Consider the following 20,094-nt stretch of genomic DNA (forward strand, 5'->3'; position numbering starts at 1 on the left):
CTCAACGTTTTTCGCCTCGCTTTAACCATTGTCACCGTATCCAGACGTTAATCTGGTGTGTGTGTGTAACGTGGATTTTGAATGGGAAATTGCGGTTCGCCGAGTGGGAGCCGTTGAACGTCCGTACCAGAAGGTGTGATTTCTCCGTCGCTTCTGGAGGGTACCTTCGCCCATCTTTGGCAGTGTGACTGTCACTCAACCGAACGGGATTCTGGTCTCGATTAGACATCGTTCTGACGATCACTGGAGCGGATCGACTTTGGCTTGATGCCGGAATAGAGACATTGGGAATGTTCTGCTTTTCGCTCACTTGGAGCACAGTGAGTTATATTATACGAACCTGATGCTACCATCATAGGAAATATATATTGGTTGTACAATTGATCACTATTGTTGTTGTACTGTTATTCTTGTGTGATCTTAATACAATACTTGTTTGTTAGTAACAATTGGTGTGGTTTCACCATTGATCTTTGACATACAGAATAACACATCTTTCTGCCGTGACTCCTCTCTGGGCTCGGAGGTACACCGTGACCGGGGTTTCGGGAGGAGCACGTAACGTCGTAACAGTGTGGATCATGCCATCCTCTTAATCCTGGCACATTAAACCAATTACTGTGGATCCAGAACATCCTGTCCCACTTCATGGCATTCTGACAGCTGTGTGCTCCCCAAAGGTTTGACAGCCAGGGATACACTTTACATGTTGTGTACATTGTATGAGGCTGCCCCAAATACTGAAACCAGTCCTCCTCTAATGCTGAAAGTGTTCATCACACCGTGCATGTTTATGGTGGAAAGCATGCCAAGAAATCAGAGATGTCACCCAGCTGTCCTGTATGCAATGTGAGATACCCTACCCTATACCAGCTGCTAAAATACCAGGATCAGGAAAGCCATCAACTCAAGAAAGGATGGCCTTGAATGTGCAAAACTGTTAAGAGTGTCGAGCACGTTTCTAGTAACAAAGATCACAAATTACATAAAAATGCATCATTTGTTGCTCATTGTTTCTATCTGCCTGACATCAGTGGTGCAGCTCATTTGACAAAGGTTCCAAATTTGAAACTATTTCAGTGAAATATGGGCCATTAGAGAATAACGAGATTGACCATAAATGCAAAAAAGTGATGTTACAGTATCAAATCTTGTATTGACTAGTAATACTTGTATTGACTTGTATTGTCTAATCACATGGGTTTTTTTTTTTACTTGAAATGAATGATTCAGTTTTTTTTCTGAAACAAATGTTGAAAAGTACTAATTTGGGAAGTGGGTGGGGTGGATCTGGAAAAGTGCTACTCTTTGTAGTACTGTGAAAATGTTGATAGTTTTGGACGGCCTCTGAAAGGCAGGTGGTGGTGGTGCAGGCCCTGGCGGCTGTGAGCAGCCTACCATGCGTGGGCTGAATACCGGAAACACGTCACACCTCCTGACTCGCACATACAGTCTTCACCATCACTTGGATGACATCCTCGACTCCACATTGCCGAATTGAGTTTACAGAAATGTGATCAGACCAGCATTGAGGTCCAGCTCACATCAAAAAACACACTCTTCCTCCTCATCCAGTCGTTGCTCAACTGGACCCTTCTCATCCATTCCCCATCAATAAACTGTACATTGATGTGGTCAAAGAGCTTGTGCTGCCATGGAGTTTTTAATATCTCCCTGGTGGTACAGAGGTTTGGCATGCATGTCTCAAAGGCTGAAAGAGGCACTAGTGAGGTTCATCCTCGAGCAAGAGGCGACCCATCTGTGTGCAGGAGAGGGTAAGAGGCGCATTCTCACATAGGTGGCTGTGGGGATATCTCAAACTAGACCATTGTTGGTCCACGCCGTTGAGTGGACAGAGAACCAGACATGAACTATTCCCTGCAACTGGTGACTGTGCAGTGGTGATTGCGAGACTGCTGATGAAAGATGGGATGAGCAACCATTGCTTTGGAGAGCAAAGGATTGTGTTATTAGGAGTGTTTGTTAGGTGAGGTATTGATTCCCAACCAAGTGAAGAAGTGTGTGCTGAGTTGAGGAGAGATAACTTGTTGGTGATTGTGAACAATTTAAACATAGAAGGAAAAGAACTGCAGCAGTTTGTGGTGAGCGTTTTGTTTTGTATATATATATAATAGAATATAGAGGGTGTTCCTGAATATAATAAGAATATAAACGACCTGGACAACGTTGGTTGTTAATATATTTACATGGAGTTAATATCTATATAATAATAGCGTGAGGACTCGACTTTGTTATCCCTTTTATGCCGCACCCAGTGACCCGATGCCCACGGCACTAATGGATTTACGATCTACGAACCGCGCTCTTTGTTTATCACGTACAGCCATACTCGAAAAATCTGAATTAGCCGACGTTGGGGCCCAAAAGCATCCGATTAACTACCGATACGACGCCATCTTACGACGCCATCGTATTGGCATCTGCTGGGCGAAGGCGAAGCAAGCCGTCCGCTGATTGGACAGGCGAAGGCGAAAGCAAGCCGTCCACTGAGTGGACAATCCAGAGCATGCATTTGTGCCGGTGTCGGCGATCGTTGTTCATATATGCACTCTTCATTCTCATCTTTCTTCCTAAATTCTTACTCGGACAAGCAAATCCCCTATGCCATCCATAATGGTACACTCTATCCATACACCACATCCTCCCTTCCGTGGATGTTCTACGGGTTTCGGCTAGTATTTATATATTTGTTGAATATGGTGTGAGAATGTTGTGTTCTCAAAGTGGTGAATGTTGTTGGGTGGCATTTTCATCTTTGCCCACTGTTAATAAGGCTGTGGTTTGAGTGAATCGTTTACACTCGAGTGTCGCTGTCAATGCTCTATTGCCTGGACTCGCGGCACCAAACTTTGCGCTTTGGCACCTTTGGTGCTCCTTCCTTGTTTTTAAGACTGTACCATCACTACAGCAGTCCAAGTGTCTTGAACACTTTCAAATCTCTTCTGCCTGAGCCACTGTGCCGCTCTGCATACTAGTGACACCCCGAAGACACTCAGTGTCAAAGGCTGATCATCCACCACCGCAGCCTTCCAAGTTGCCATGGTTGCCAAAGCTCTCTCCTGTGACGAAGTCTTCCTGGGTATTGATTTCCATGTCATCCTGCTCTTGGCACCCTTCCAACAAGGCTGACTTGTCATGTAATTCTTCAATTGATGTTACTTTTTTTTGCCTTTTATTACACCCCCACTGTTGATCCACTGTGGGAGCTGTGCTCGCACGATAAAAATCGGACAAAATGGACGACGCCAGGAATTCGGTTTCTCTGAGCTATTTATTCCTCAAATGAACTCCACTGCACTGAATCAGCCCATCGAACGGGCGGCAATATATATCAGAAACTAAACACACAAAAGCCACGCCTCTCAGGCAGGGCGTGGTATGCAAATAGATAAGCCACGCCTCTCAACGGGGCGTGGTATGCAAGGCAAGCGTTCGCCCGGTAAAGGCAAGTCTCAACACGCCCAGGCGAGTCCGGACACGTGACCGCTCGCCGGTTGCGTCATCGGCCGGTGCAGGGTAATTGTGTCATGCTACCGGTAACCGCTACACGCGCCCCCCCAGAATTAACATGCACCGGTAGAGTCAGTTTGAGGGGGGTCTTGATGACCCGGCCGAAACGACCCCTGACGATTCGTGTGGGGGTGGTAGGTGGCGGGGCGGTGGATGGTCGGGCGGGGGGCCTGGTTGACGGGGGATGGCCCCGACGTGGAGGAAGGGCCAACCGTGGAGGTTGGTCGAGGTCCAAATGAGCCGGCTTGAGGCGGTCCACGGAGATGCGGTCCGCCTTGCTGCCGATGTCGATGGTGAACGACTTGTCGTCCTGCTTCAGGACCCGGAAAGGTCCATCGTACGGCGGCCGGAGCGGTCCCCGGTGTGCGCCGTGCCGGATAAAAACGTACTCCGCAGTGCGAAGTGCTGGGGGGACGTGGGGTTGGGGGCAGCCGTGGTGGGACGTGGGCACGGGGGCAAATCTCCTGGCGGCCTCCTGGAGGACCGAGCGTTGGCGAGCCGCGGACCAGGGGCCAGTGGCGTCAGGGATGAATTCGCCCGGCACGCGCAGTGGCTGGCCGTAGACCAGCTCGGCGGTGGAAGCCTGGAGGTCCTCTTTAGGGGCCGTTCGGAGGCCCAATAGGACACACGGGAGCCTGTCGGCCCAACCGTCGTCCTGGAGGCTGGCCCTGAGAGCGGCCTTCATTGAGCGGTGGAACCGCTCGCACAAGCCGTTGGCTTGGGGGTGGTAGGCCGTGGTGCGGTGAAGCTTGACCCCCAAGGCCTGGGCGACCGCGCCCCAAAGCTCGGAGGTGAATTGCGGGCCTCTATCGGAGGAGATGTCCGAGGGGGCGCCGAAACGGGCAATCCAGGTGCCAATGAAGGCCTGCGCCACGTCGGCGGATGTTTTTGATGCCAGCGGGACGGCCTCTGGCCACCTGGTGGTCCTGTCCACCATTGTGAGGAGGTGGGTGAAGCCCCGCGAGGAGGGAAGGGGTCCCACTAGGTCCACATTGACGTGGTCGAAGCACCGCGCGGGCACGTCGAATGGTGCCAACGGGGCCTGGGTGTGCCGGTGGACCTTCGCGCGCTGGCAGGCGACACAGGCATTGGCCCAGTCGCGGACGTCTTTACGGAGCCCGTGCCAGACGAATTTCGCTGCCACGTGCTTCTGTGATGCTTTCCGGCCCGGGTGGGAAAGGCCGTGGAGGGCGTCAAAAATGTGCCGCCGCCATCCGGTGGGCACGATGGGGCGAGGTTGGCCCAGGGAGACGTCGCACAGGAGAACTGTGCCTGTGTCCTCGAAGGGGATGTCGGCCAACCGCAGGCCTGTGTCCGCTGTCCGGAGGGCTTGCACCGTGGGGTCGGCGGTCTCGTCGGCCGCCATGCGGGCGAAGTCCACACCCAGGTGGACGGCATTCATGCCGGACCGGGACAGGCAATCGGCCACAGCGTTGTCCTTGCCCGCGACGTGCCGGATGTCCGTCGTAAATTCGGACACGGCGGAGAGGTGGCGCTGCTGGCGGGCCGACCACGGCTCCGTAACCTTGGCCATGGCGAAGACCAGGGGTTTGTGGTCCACAAACGCCGTGAACGGGCGGCCCTCCAAAAGATGGCGGAAGTGGCGAACAGCCAGGTAAAGGCCGAGGAGCTCGCGGTCTAAAGCACTATACTTGCGCTCGTTAGGGCGAAGCTGCCGGCTGAAGAAGGCCAGCGGTTGCCAAGCTCCGTTCACCCACTGTTCATGCACGGCACCCACCGCGTAGTCGGAAGCGTCCGTGGTGAGGGCGATGGGTGCGCCAGCATGTCACGTTGGCGAGGGCCAGCTTAGCGCCCGTGAATGCCGCGTCCATCTCTGTGGTCCAGGCAACGACGTGCTTGGCCGGCTTGCCCCGGAGGGCTTTGTACAGGGGGCGCATGAGTTGGGCGGCGCGAGGCACGAACCGGTGGTAAAAATTTACCATCTCCAAAAATTCCTGTCGGGCCTTGATGGAGCGAGGGCGCGGGAAACTTGTGACTGCCTCCACCTTGGTAGGCAGCGGGACGGCCCCGCGCTTCGTGATGCGGTGCCCCAGGAAGTCGACGGCCGTTACGCCAAACTGGCATTTCGCCGGGTTGATGATGAGGCCGTGCTGGCCGAGGCGCTCAAAAAGCGTGCGCAGGTGGACGAGGTGCTCCACCCGGGAAGTGCTGGCGATGAGAATGTCATCCAGGTAGACGAACAGAAAGGTGAGATTGCGCAGCACACTGTCCATCAGCCGCTGGAAGGCCTGGGCCGCGTTCTTAAGGCCGAACGGCATTCGGAGGAACTCGAAGAGGCCAAAAGGTGTAATTACAGCCGTCTTCGGAACGTCGGCCGGCCGGACAGGTACCTGGTGGTAGCCCCGAATGAGGTCGACCTTGGAGAAGATCACCCGCCCCGCCAAACGGGTGGAAAAGTCCTGTATTTGTGGTATCGGGTACCGGTCGGGGGTGGTGGCATCATTGAGGCGGTGGTAATCGCCGCATGGTCGCCACCCGGTTTGGGCACGATGTGCAGGGGCGAGGCCCACGCGCTATTCGAGCGCCGCACAATTCCCAATCGCTCCAGCACGTCGAACTCCGCCTTCGCTACGGCGAGTTTGGCCGGGTCGAGGCGGCGAGCCCTGGCGTAGACCGGTGGACCTGTGGTTGGGATGTGGTGTTCGACGCCGTGCTTCGAACGTGGGGGCGGGAAACTCGGCGAGTAGGCGGGTGAAATCGTCCACGGCCGGGAGCGCGCAGGCTAGCTTGGTCGGAGCGGAGCCGCTCAATGAGCAAGCGAGCGAGCTGAAGGTCTCCGCGTTGATGAGCCGACATCGTTTGACTTCGACCAAAAGCCCATGCGCGCAAAAAAAATCTGCACCCAGCAAGGCCAAGGGCACGTTCGCCGTGATGAAGTCCCACCTGAAGCGCTGGCCCCCGAAGCAGAATGCGATGCTGCGCAAACCGAAGGTACGGATGGAGGAACCGTTTGCGGCGACCAAAGCGGGCCCGCAAAGCGCGGCCTGTTTGTCCTCCACCGAGGCGGGTATCATGCTCAGCTGAGCGCCGGTGTCACACAAAAAACGCCGCCCGGACTCCGTGTCCGTGATAAACAGAAGGCTGCCTGAATGGCCGACGCTCATGGCAGGCAGCGAGCGCCGGCCTGGTCATTTCCCGACCTGCCGAAAGTGCACGGTGGGCGGCACCTTCTGGCCTTCTGCCCGAACCTGGCGTGGTAATAGCACATGGTCCACTCTGGTGGAGGCTCCGGCGGTCGCGTCGGGTTCGGTCGACGGGGCGTCGCGCCGGCCGCTGCCGCCAGTGGCGCTGACTCTTCCGGTGGAGGCGCCGGTCGTGGCGCGGGCGTTGCCCCGGTCGGCCCAGGGTCCCAGGCGGCCGCTCCGACGTGTCGCATGGCCGAGCAAAATTTATCGGCCTCCTTGGCCAGGGCGCGAGGGTCCGTGATGGGCTAATTAGCCAAAGCTATCCGTACCTGCCCGGGTAGCCGCTGTTGGAACAGCTCGCGGAAGAGGAAGTTTGGGCTGTGGTCACCGAGAAGAGCAAGCATGTGGTCCATGCTTTCGGACGGACGGGCCTCGCCCAGCTCCGGGAGGTCGAGTAGTTGTCGTGCACGTTCGGTCTCCGTGAGTCCAAACGCACCGAGGAGTAGGTCTTTGAGCGCGCCGTATTTGTCGGCGTCCGACGGGTGCTGTAGGAAGCTCAGAACCCGGGAAGCGGAGCAGGCGTTGAGCGCGGAGACCACGTGGTGGTAGCGCGTCGTGCGTGTCCTCCATAATGTTCCGCAGGGCGAATTGAGAACCCGCTTGAGCAAACCAAACGGCCGCGTGAGATTCCCAAAAGCCCGGGAGCTTCAAAGCTACAGCTGACTCCATCGCCGTGTTCGTAGAAAGGGGTCACCAATTGTGGGAGGTGTGCTCGCACGATAAAATCGGACAAAATGGACGACGCCAGGAATTAGGTTTCTCTGAGCTATTTATTCCCAGCTCACTCAAACGAACTCCAAAGCACTCAATCAGCCCATCGAATGGGCGGCAATATATATCAGAAACTCAACACACAAAAGCCATGCCTCTCAGGCGGGGCGTGGTATGCAAATAGATAAGCCACGCCTCTCAACGGGGCGTGGTATGCAAGGCAAGCGTTCGCCCGGTAAAGGCAAGTCTCAACACGCCCGGGCGAGTCCGGACACGTGACCGCTCGCCGGTTGCATCATCGGCCGGTGCAGGGTAATTGTGTCATGCTACCGGTAACCGCTACACCACTGCATTATACGTAGTCATTATCATTGATTATATATTTATCATTCTCTCTGTTGGCCTTTGTTGTTGTATGCTTGTATTCATTTTTTCTCTCTACAATTATGATGGTGAAGCACATTCACTTCTATTGTGCAATTATTATTGTTATTAATAATAACAAGAATGGCACTCCGTAGAGAGCCTGGTTGGCTATATCACTCAATGGTGAAGAATCACTTCAAAAATTATACTAGCTGGATCCCGGATCCGGATTTTCACCAAAATTGAATCGATTCTTGTCACACACACAACCTGTCCAACAAGTTTAGTCCAAATCCGTCCATAACTTTTTGAGATATCCTGCTCTGTATCGTTTTTGGACCTATCACCCAATGGTGAAGAATCACTTTTAAAAATTCTAGTAGTCGGATCCGAATCCGGATCTTCACCAAAATCTAATCATTTCGTCCTTGTCACATACACTACATCTCTGCCAAATTTCGTCCGAATCCGTCCACAACTTTTTGAGATATTTTGTTCACAGACAAACAGACAAGGGTGAAAACATAACCTCCATCCACCTTTGGTGGCGGAGATAATAATAAATAATAATAATAAATAATAATAATACTAATAATTGTGTTCTCTTCCAAGGGAATTCAATGCAGGAGGAAGCCACCGTCCTCACTTGTATTTTCCAACTTCTGGTTGTTTGTCCGTTCTCTATCGTTTTAAACGTTGAGCAACCAGAAGACACGACACCCATACAACTGTAGGAATGTGGTGTGTGAGGGCCCAGGAAAGGGCCTGAAATCACTCCTGGGGGGAGTCCTAATGGGGGCGACAGGTCCCGGGGGTGTGTGTCACAAAAGATTCAGCATCTTCTGTGACCTTCTTTGATGGTGTCGGAAACTGCTGTTGTTGGATCTTTTCAACTGCTGTTGGTATATCCAACGTTGACGTATTGGATGGTTTGATGTCTCCAAGACCGCTTTCAGCAGATGGCCCCCTCTGCCAGGCAGCTAACTGAGTAGCGTGAAATGTATTTTTGCCATCTAGGGTAGAGTCATTGATGTCAATATTGTCGCCAGAAAAATGCACAAATCGTCCCGAAACCAGGTTGCTGGTAACAACTGCCCCAGTTTCTTGATCAAGCGCTTTCAGAGTGTTTTCAGCCATGGCAGTGTCATACCTAAGAACCCGGTTATAGCTGATTATGTGCCCAGCATTATGGAATAGCTCAACTAATTTCTTTGATCGAGTTGACTGGTGCAGCGTCATACCCATTCCAACGTGTTTAGGCGGTGCCTTCTTGTCTCCACATACACCATAGACCATGTCTTGTCCAATGCTAAGGACCCTTCTCTTCTTCACCCAACCAGTTTCAGACATCTCACTTTCGTCAAACTCAGCATCGACACTACTTTGGCCTCCAAGCAAGATATTCACAAACATGAGTACAGATGGTGGTACACTTGCCAACTCTGCTTTTTCGCTTACATCGCAACCTTCGAATGCAGGATGTGACATGATATCACTGCGGAGTTGCAGAGCAACGTGCACTAAAGACAGAAAATGATCATCCTGTTGTCTAAATATGGGAATATAGTCTGCACTGTTCTGACCGCACACCATTTCTGAAAGAGGTATGTGACTGAAATGTCGTGGAAGAAGCAAAGTTTGTTTCTCTGAAGGCGCCAAATTTCTTAGCACAAGAAATTCATAAATGTCCCCAATGCAATTCGACAAAGTTTCTTTAAAAGTCCCCAGTCTACTAAGATACGATGTAGGAATTGTGCCGTCGCACTCACTGGCTAACTCTTTGTACCTCTCGAACACTGCAGATAGTTCAAATACGTGCCCTTTCTCAGCAGAGTGACGCAGCTCTTGACACAACCATGATATCGCCATGTCTGCTGATTTGCTTTCAGTTTCCGCCCTTTTGACATCCCTAAAGAATTTACTAAGACAGTTAACATGGTAACATGCCTCAGCTGAGATTAAATCATTCTCATTTGCAGTACGGACTAAGATGTTATGTACAAATTTAGCTTTTTCCGTAATTTCATTACTCATTTTGAAGGTTGTGACACGACTTGTCTTCTGCTTCTTGTCAAAGTTCTGGCAGAACATACACAATGTCCAGTTCATCTTAGTAGTACTACTGCGTAAAAACGGACATGCTTCAGCCGAAACACTCTTTCTTTCAGGATCTTTTTCGTTTTTCGATTGTTCCTTGGCTAGCTTAGCATTTATTTTCCCCTTGTGTGTGTATGCAGAGTAACATAGCTTATGCCATTTAAGTTTGGGGAGACTTTCTGGAGGCTCTGCAAAGAGAGTCGAAAGCCTGTCCACGGCTGATCGAAATTCATAGTGTCTAAGTTTGCATCGGAGCTCGGTCGCCTCTCTGATGGCAGCAATACCCTGGTTTGTCTGGTTGAAAATCGTATCTTTGACCTGGCTAGTTCCCTGACAAATGATACAAAGTTCAAACGACACATCCTCACGCTGTCGCTTGAGGCTGGCAATAGGTTCCATGGTTGGCCTGAGGGGAGAAACAGAAACCAAACTAAGCACCAGGCACGCATGTTCTGACCATGAAAACTACAACGTTGTATGATATACTGCAACAGCCCTTAAATGATCGAATAAGCGCAGGCAGTGTTGGCCCGGGTTTTAATCTTATTCTCAAAGACACAAAGTAAAGCTTCTTCAAGACAAAACATCTAACCGATATCACTAATTCATTAGTGGTAGATGCATTAGGCACTCATCGTCAATGCCCATGCCCTGCCTGTCTTTTTGCTACTGTTAGGTAAATGTACATGTATGTAGGCCTGCCTATGATGTGAGATGTCAAGCATACATTACACATTTGTATGTACATGTATCTCACCAAAGAAGAATGCATTCCTTTACTTTCATTTGATTTTATATTTCATTTTTTAACAATCTTAAAAAGACCCTTACCTGTACTCCTGAAATGTTTAATGCCTGATGCCTAGGGTACGAACTAGATGGCTTATGCTAGGCTATTAGATTCATTCTTCATCATTAAGGGTCTATTGAAGAACACCCTGCTCTGTCTGAATGGAAATGATTTGACAAACATGGCAAATGCATTGGGGTCAGAAAGATGAAGCCACTTTCACTGTTGAGTGAAAGGGATGGTTTCAAGTGCAAGTAACTGTTACGTCATTGCAAGACTTTCGCACTCATTGACCTTTGACCTATGTTGTTTACCGGTGACATTTAGATTCTGTCTTTATAAAATCTATCTCTAGACCATCAATAGGAGCATAAAAACTCTGCCCCATTGTGCATTTAGAGGTTAAACTGCAAGCAAATTACGCAAAAACTAATTGTCGCCCCTTACAGAGATAAAGGCAAATGAGCATAGATGTGTCCTCACGTTTTCCTTTAAAAATAAGATTTTGAAAAGCTTTAGCAACCTTACTAGACAAAATATTGTAAAATAATTGAAATGTACAGATAGGGGATGTAAAATAAAGCATTTTTTCAAAAAAATTGAATTTTGCACTCATTGACCTTTGACCTTGATTAGTGACCTAATTACGCATTTTTGGGCTTGGCAAACAACAGATTCATATTCAGCATGAAAAACTACCCCAGAAAAAGTGGTTTGTTTGCTTTTACTCAAAAATGCCTCAATCATTCTATAAAGGCACATTTTCAGATTTTTTGACTAGGCTAATATGCTGATCCACTGATAAGCAAAACGGATTAAATTTGGATTCAACCTCGGAGATATCTGTGTTGTATAACTTATCTAGCCTGCCTGGCTGACATGAACATTGTGTTTAAAGGCGCCATCTCGTACCCACAGGATTACCCCTCCCTGGGCATGGTCATTGACAAACTCACCGAGAACAACATTCAACTCATCTTCGCCGTCACAAAAAAGTGGATGGGTCATTACGCGGTGAGTGGTTTATTTGGGGGGGGGGGGGGGGGTGGAGGATTGAATGAGGTTAAGCTGTGTATGTGTGTGTGTGTCTGTGTGTGTGTTCAAAAACACACACGCACACACACAAACACACACGTACATATGCACACATACATATATTTGTACATCTAAAACACACATTTACACACACACATGCACATGTACGTGTTCACGCACACATACACACACACACACACACACATATATATATATATATATATATATATATATATATATATATATATATATATATATATATATATCTATCTATCTATATATATATCTATCTATATATATATATATATATCTATATATATATGTATATATGTATATATATATATATATATATGTATATATGTATATATATATATATATATATATATATATAAATATATATATATTGCGGATCTCAGTGCCGGCCTTTTCCCCTTACCAAGGGGGGATTAGTCCCCTTGTCTTTGACTAACCGACGGGACCCGGGACCGATGACGTCCTTCCCGGACAGCGCGAAGTAGGGTCGTAGGACTAATCACTATTACCTAATTACTCGCGCTGACCGGAAACGAGGAAATAAGCCCCGCCCGAATCACGGGTGTTAGTGGAAACGCCGAGCGGTAGCGAACCCGTGACCCGAGCCGTTATCAAGGACTAAACTCGACCCAAGTGGTTATTGATCGTGCCACGCTTACCCAATGGAGAAATCACGGAAACGGTCGAATTTGGGAAGAAAGGAATAACAGAATTTATTGACACTTTGTACAATAATAATAATAAGAATACACAGTGCAGCCTTAAACAGTCTCAACTTACCCCTGGACAAACGGGCCCGTCACACTCAGTCAGACACACTCACACGGGGTTGCAGACGAACAGGTCGATGGTCCAGAGATGGCGTCCAGGCAGCTCGCTCTCCGGTCCCCAACTCGCACCGCGAAGCAGATGAACCAGACGGCAGGAGCTCTCCACGTGTCGTTTTCGTGCACGGGATTATTATGGGGCGAACGGTAGGGCTGGCTTTGGCGGTTACACTCGCGGGGCTACGTACGTAATAAACGGACAGTTCAATATGCGCTTCTCAATGCGCTTCTCAATGAATGCCTCGAAACTGTCATGTGCACACCGGTCCTCTCAGTGCTGTTCTCACACGAGTGCTCCGGATCAGTTCTCTCATATCAGCCAGTTCGCTCGGTCCTCATACAATCCTTTTACAAAGCGCAATTCGTTGCAGTCCTCTCAGCACGCCCTTTCCCCACGAGTCCTGTTCAAGGGCTTTGTGTGAAGACTTACAGACTTGGCATTTAATATGGAATATATATATTTTTCTTGACTTGGGTTTACTTTCTTAACTCAGTATATCAATCTGGTGAGTTTCTTTTACACTTTGGTGATTTATTTGTTAAAAGAACCATGTCACTGATTGTCTGTCGCAGCAAGAAGTCAACAACAGGATTATATCACAGGTGGCGTGGCAAAATGTACGGACAGGTGCATTTGATGATTGGCTTCACAGTCGGGTATACAAGGGTTGTTGCGTTCTGTATTAGTGGAAAACAACTGCTGCACATCTCCAAAAGTTATTGCCGCTTCCTCTGTAGATGGTCCGTCAACTCGACAATGCTGTTTGTCATGGAGTGGTGGCTTTACGAAATTACGGCATGAAACAGCGTGCTATTGCTCGGCAGTATGGCATCACTCAAGGTCAGGTGTCAAAGATCCTGAAACGAAATGCTCAGAGGGGTGTCCCTCCAATACCGAGGCCAGGACGTCCCGCAGAACCACAAGGAGGGATGATCGCCAGCTGCACCGGTTAGTCCGCAATGTCCGTACCAAGTCAGCTAATCGGCTTTGGGCTGAGTGGCAGCAACTGACAAATGTGCCTGTATCCAGAAGGCTAGTCAACCAACGACTGGTTCAAGCAGGCTATTGTGCCAGGCGTCCCCTGAGAAAGCCACACCTGACCAGACAACACCGCCAGCGCCGATTGCAGTGGTCCAGAGAGCACCGTCAATAGCAGCCAGGACACTGGAATCACGTAATCTTCAGTGACGAGTCAGAATTTCTGGTCTATCGTCAAGATGGCCGCGTCCGAGTGTGCAGACAAGGGCATGAAGCCTACAACAAAGATTGTATAGTGCCAAGAGTCCAAGCTGGAGGTGGTGGGGTGACCGTTTGGGCTGCTTTTCATGCAGGGGGCAAAACTGACCTGCTTGTTCTGAATGGAAACCTGAACCAGTTCAAGTACAGGGCCATTCTGGAAGAAACATTGCTTCCATTTGCTCGTGCAGCCTTTCGAGGAAACTTTGTCTTCCGAGATGACAATGCACGGCCTCATCGTGCTCGCATGATCCAACACTTTCTTGTTGACCGTGGTGTCGAGCATATGGAGTGGCCTGCCATGTCCCCGGATATGAATCCGATGGAGAACTTGTGGGCAGAATTAACGCGTCAAATCGACCACTTGGACCAGCAGCCGACCTCTGTGTGTGAATTGCAGCAGGCTATTGTCACTGCATGGCAAGCGATTCCTGTCCAAACCTTGGCAAATCTCGTGAACAGCATGCCTCAACGTGTACGTGCTCTCCTGAATGCTCGTGGGGGTTACACGAAGTACTGAACTGTAATTTTACTGTCCGTAATCCCAGTCGTAATTTAACTTTTGTTTTTGTTAAAAAAAATTTGGGCTAATGTGCAAAATAAAGAGATACTTCTGGAAAATGTACAGAAGTTTAACACAGTACTGTCCATGAATTGAGTTCGATATCAGTTTACATCACTTTCAAGGATCAATTTATTTGTTTCGAAATGTCAAATGTGGTTTTTGTTTATTTTAAAGGTCACATTAACAAAATCTAGAATAAGTTCAACATAATTCCAATGAACTTTTGGTTCTAAGACATCTTGAAAAGTAAGTTCACCCCCACAAAAAAAATAATCCATATTAAATGCCAAGTCTGTATATAGCCTTGCCCAGTGAACCCTCTGGAACTTACTCGACGCTCTGTACCACGCCCTATCCAGCCATGCCCTCTCAGCCCTGGGTTGGCTGTTGCTCTTACCGTCACCGCCTTCTGACGTGCTGCTTGACGCGGCCACACCCCGACCTCACGCTCCTCCCTCTTTCCAGGCCTACCTCATGTCATTGGACTAGTTTGAGCGAGCAAAGGGCAGCTAATGCTGCTGGCAGCCAAAGTGCCACAGACGGAGGGATCAGCCAAAATGGGGCACGGGATCAAGTTTGCCCATGATGGAAATTGGAGGGTGGCCGCAAAATGAAAAGGACCTAAGCTTAATTCTTTACACAACGCAGATGTCACTAGGGAAATGGCCTACTCTTACACATACTATGACATAACTAATTCTAATGGGCCGACGTGTTGCTTGTGGACTAACTATGGGGGGAAAACCTTTAACTTTTAATGATGTTATATGTACAATCTCAAAACCTCAACAATATATATATTCAAAGAATATCCTCCATTCAATGAAATATGTTTGTATATATATATATATATATATATATATATATATATATATATATATATATATATATATATATATACTAGACGATCCATGACCCGTTGGGTCAATGTTATTATATATAATTAAGGGGTTACCATGGTTACAGTGGGGGACAAAGGTCAACCTATGGTGAAGATATATAATTTTCTCACACTTTCTAATAGAGAGGCAAAATGCCATATAAAACTAAATTTACTGGTTCTAATTGCTTTTATTTATCAATCCTCACATAGAAGAGCAGTTTTTAGTAATGAGCAGTGAGGAGAAGACCCCTCAGCCAATGATGCCACCCCGCAGCCAATGATGTGACTCCTCAGCCAATGATGCCACCCCTCAGCCAATGATGTGACCCCTCAGCCAATGATGTTACACCTCAGCCAATGATGCCACCCCTCAGCCAATGATGCCACCCCTCAGCCAATGATGCCACCCCGCAGCCAATGATGTGACCCCTCAGCCAATGATGCTACCCCTCAGCCAATGATGTGACCCCTCAGCCAATGATGCTACACCTCAGCCAATGATGCTACACCTCAGCCAATGATGCCACCCCTCAGCCAATGATGCTACCCCTCAGCCAATGATGTGACCCCTCAGCCAATGATGTGACCCCTCAGCCAATGATGTGACCCCTCAGCCAATGATGTGACCCCTCAGCCAATGATGTGACCCCTCAGCCAATGATGCTACCCCTCAGCCAATGATGTTACCCCTCAGCCAATGATGCTACCCCTCAGCCAATGATGCCACCCCTCAACCAATGATGCTACCCCTCAGCCAATGATGCTACACCTCAGCCAATGATGCTGCCCCTCAGCCAATGATGCTACCCCTCAGCCAATGATGCTACCCCTCAGCCAATGATGCTACCCCTCAGCCAATGATGCTACACCTCAGCCAATGATGCTACCCCTCAACCAATGATGCTACTCCTCAGCCAATGATGCTACCCCTCAGCCAATGATGCTACCCCTCAGCCAATGATGCTACCCCTCAGCCAATGATGCTACACCTCATCCAATGATGCTACCCCTCAGCCAATGATGCTACCCCTCAGCCAATGATGCTACCCCTCAGCCAATGATGCTACACCTCAGCCAATGATGTCGCCCCTCAGCCAATGATGCTACCCCTCAGCCAATGATGCTACACCTCAGCCAATGATGCTACCCCTCAGCCAATGATGCTACCCCTCAGCCAATGATGCTACCCCTCATCCAATGATGCTACACCTCAGCCAATGATGCTACCCCTCAGCCAATGATGCTACCCCTCAGCCAATGATGCTACCCCTCAGCCAATGATGCTACACCTCAGCCAATGATGTCGCCCCTCAGCCAATGATGCTACCCCTCAGCCAATGATGTCGCCCCTCAGCCAATGATGCTACCCCTCAGCCAATGATGCTACCCCTCAGCCAATGATGCTACACCTCAGCCAATGATGTCGCCCCTCAGCCAATGATGTCGCCCCTCAGCCAATGATGCTACACCTCAGCCAATGATGTTGCCCCTCAGCCAATGATGTCGCCCCTCAGCCAATGTTGCTTCACCTCAGCCAATGATGTCGCCCCTCAGCCAATGATGTCGCCCCTCAGCCAATGATGCTACACCTCAGCCAATGATGTCGCCCCTCAGCCAATGATGCTACACCTCAGCCAATGATGTCGCCCCTCAGCCAATGATGCTACCCCTCAGCCAATGATGCTACCCCTCAGCCAATGATGCTACCCCTCAGCCAATGATGCTACCCCTCAGCCAATGATGCTACCCCTCAGCCAATGATGTCGCCCCATAGCCAATGATGTCACCCCTCAGCCAATGATGCCGCCCCTCAGCCAATGATGCCGCCCCTCAGCCAATGATGTCGCCCCTCAGCCAATGATGTCGCCCCTCAGCCAATGATGCCGCCCCGCATCCAATGATGCCGCCCCGCATCCAATGATGCCGCCCCTCAGCCAATGATGCCGCCCCTCAGCCAATGATGCCGCCCCTCAGCCAATGATGCCGCTCCTCAGCCAATGATGCCGCCCCCCAGCCAATGATGCCGCCCCGCATCCAATGATGCCGCCCCGCATCCAATGATGTCGCCCCTCAGTCAATGATGCCGCCCCTCAGCCAATGATGCCGCCCCTCAGCCAATGATGCCGCCCCTCAGCCAATGATGCCGCCCCTCAGCCAATGATGCCGCCCCTCAGCCAATGATGTCGCACCTCAGCCAATGATGTCGCCCCTCAGCCAATGATGTCGCCCCTCAGCCAATGATGCCGCCCCTCAGCCAATGATTTCGCCCCTCAGCCAATGATGTCGCCCCTCAGCCAATGATGTCGCCCCTCAGCCAATGATGCCGCCCCTCAGCCAATGATGCCACTCCTCAGCCAATGATGTCGCCCCTCAGCCAATGATGTCGCCCCTCAGCCAATGATGTCGCCCCTCAGCCAATGATGTCGCCCCTCAGCCAATGATGTCGCCCCTCAGCCAATGATGCCGCCCCTCAGCCAATGATGCCGCCCCTCAGCCAATGATGCCGCCCCTCATCCAATGATGTCGCCCCTCAGCCAATGATGTCGCCCCTCAGCCAATGATGCCGCCCCTCAGCCAATGATGTCGCCCCTCAGCCAATGATGTCGCCCCTCAGCCAATGATGTCGCCCCTCAGCCAATGATGTCGCCCCTCAGCCAATGATGTCGCCCCTCAGCCAATGATGTCGCCCCTCAGCCAATGATGCCGCCCCTCAGCCAATGATGCCGCCCCTCAGCCAATGATGTCGCCCCTCAGCCAATGATGTCGCACCCCAGCCAATGATGTCGCCCCTCAGCCAATGACGCCACCCCTCAGCCAATGATGTTGCCCCTCAGCCAATGATGTCGCCCCTCAGCCAATGATGTCGCCCCTCAGCCAATGATGTCACCCCTCAGCCAATGATGTCGCCCCTCAGCCAATGATGCCACCCCTCAGCCAATGATGTCGCCCCTCAGCCAATGATGCCACCCCTCAGCTAATGATGTCGCCCCTCATCCAATGATGTCACCCCTCAGCCAATGATGCTACACCTCAGCCAATGATGCTACCCCTCAGCCAATGATGCTACCCCTCAGCCAATGATGCTACCCCTCAGCCAATGATGCTACCCCTCAGCCAATGATGCCACCCCTCAGCCAATGATGCTACCCCTCAGCCAATGATGTGACCCCTCAGCCAATGATGCTACACCTCAGCCAATGATGCTACCTCTCAGCCAATGATGCTACCCCTCAGCCAATGATGCTACCCCTCAGCCAATGATGCTACCCCTCAGCCAATGATGCTACCCCTCAGCCAATGATGCTACACCTCAGCCAATGATGCTACCCCTCAGCCAATGATGCTACCCCTCAGCCAATGATGCTACCCCTCAGCCAATGATGCTACCCCTCAGCCAATGATGCTACCCCTCAGCCAATGATGCTACCCCTCAGCCAATGATGCTACACCTCAGCCAATGATGCTACCCCTCAGCCAATGATGCTACCCCTCAGGCAATGATGCTACCCCTCAGCCAATGATGCTACCCCTCAGCCAATGATGCTACCCCTCAGCCAAAGATGCTACCCCTCAGCCAATGATGCTATGCCTCAGCCAATGATGCTACCCCTCAGCCAATGATGATGATGATGCTACCCTTAGACGACCCATGACCCGTTGGGTCAATGTCAGTTTGAATAGACATGAGAATAGAACTAAAGCGAACGCTGGATATCATCAGGGAGATTATTTGGGCCAGCAAGCCATAAGGCTCACCTCTCCAGCGTTCTAAATCACTTACCTGTGACACGTGATTTCGGCCCTTATCTCCGATCACGTTGACGGAAATCACCACAGCATATCGTCAAGATCCCTCCAAAAGGCTCGTCTTTGTCACATACATCACGCAACGTGCGATCCACAGCCTCGAAACTCTTTCTCCTGATCATAGGACACTCATCCCACACGATGAGTTTTGTACTTCGAAAGAGGTCTGCGATAGTGGAATTTTTATCGATGTTGCATACGCCATATTCCCTCGGTGTCAGAGGGATTTGGAACCTTGAGTGCGCTGTTCTTCCACCAGGCATGAGGGTAGCAGCTATGCCAGATGAGGCCACCGCAGGGCAACTTCTCCACTCGCTCTCCACTTTAGAGAGAATCAGGTTAAGAACAAACGTCTTCCCTGTGCCTCCAGGCGCGTCAATGAAAATCATTGATGACTGATTCGTGCGGATGTTGCTATTCGCGTCCATAGACGTGAGGTGTGATTCGTTGTCCGCGTCCGTAGCGCCGTCGGAGGGTTGATACGACATTCTTCCTGCAAATAGTATTGTGTTTGTGCTATCGTTTTGCCGATCATCAAATGACAAATAAATTACATTGTGAAAATTAAAGATTTCAAATAAACCTATTTAAAGTGTATGCGCATATAAATAATAAAAAAAATCGAAGAAATATCTCTCGGTAATTTCCTGAAACATATTTTACTTCCGGGTAATAATGTTGAATGAAATGACGAAGATATATACTTAATGCCTGTTATTTTAGGCGGTGTATTTTCGTATATCAACGTGGCGCGATTTTTAAAATATATCTCTGCAATTTCCCGTGTGTGCGTGAATGTTCTCAATTATTTCTTTTACCGAGTCTAAAACCATCGATAAAAATGAAATCAGATGGTGACTTAGATTGAAGATAAAGGCGTGAAACAGGCTCAATGGCCTTGAAGATACAAGCCTTTCAGAATTCATTTCGTTCTATAAATGGAAACTTTCATCGGATTTTCTTCCCGTTTTTTTTCAACCGAGTCTAAAACTATGTTAGCGACTGT

The 20,094-nt window shown here is 49.9% G+C and overlaps 1 protein-coding gene across 4 annotated transcripts in view; it reads left to right on the forward strand.

Annotated features, from left to right (window-relative positions):
* The window catches only part of LOC137431895 (integrin beta-6), a 194,552-nt gene that overhangs the window by 110,833 nt on the left and 63,625 nt on the right, over window positions 1–20,094 (forward strand). For all 4 annotated transcript variants that reach the window (XM_068123725.2, XM_068123727.2, XM_068123726.2 and 1 more), the window contains exon 8: window positions 11,620–11,715. In XM_068123725.2, coding sequence (XP_067979826.1) covers window positions 11,620–11,715 — 96 coding nt within the window. The remainder of the gene's footprint in view (window positions 1–11,619; window positions 11,716–20,094) is intronic.

The sequence above is a fragment of the Myxine glutinosa genome, chromosome 7 (genome assembly GCF_964187855.1).
Source record: "Myxine glutinosa chromosome 7, kmMyxGlut1.1, whole genome shotgun sequence".
In the NCBI taxonomy this organism is placed as follows: Eukaryota; Metazoa; Chordata; class Myxini; order Myxiniformes; family Myxinidae; genus Myxine; species Myxine glutinosa.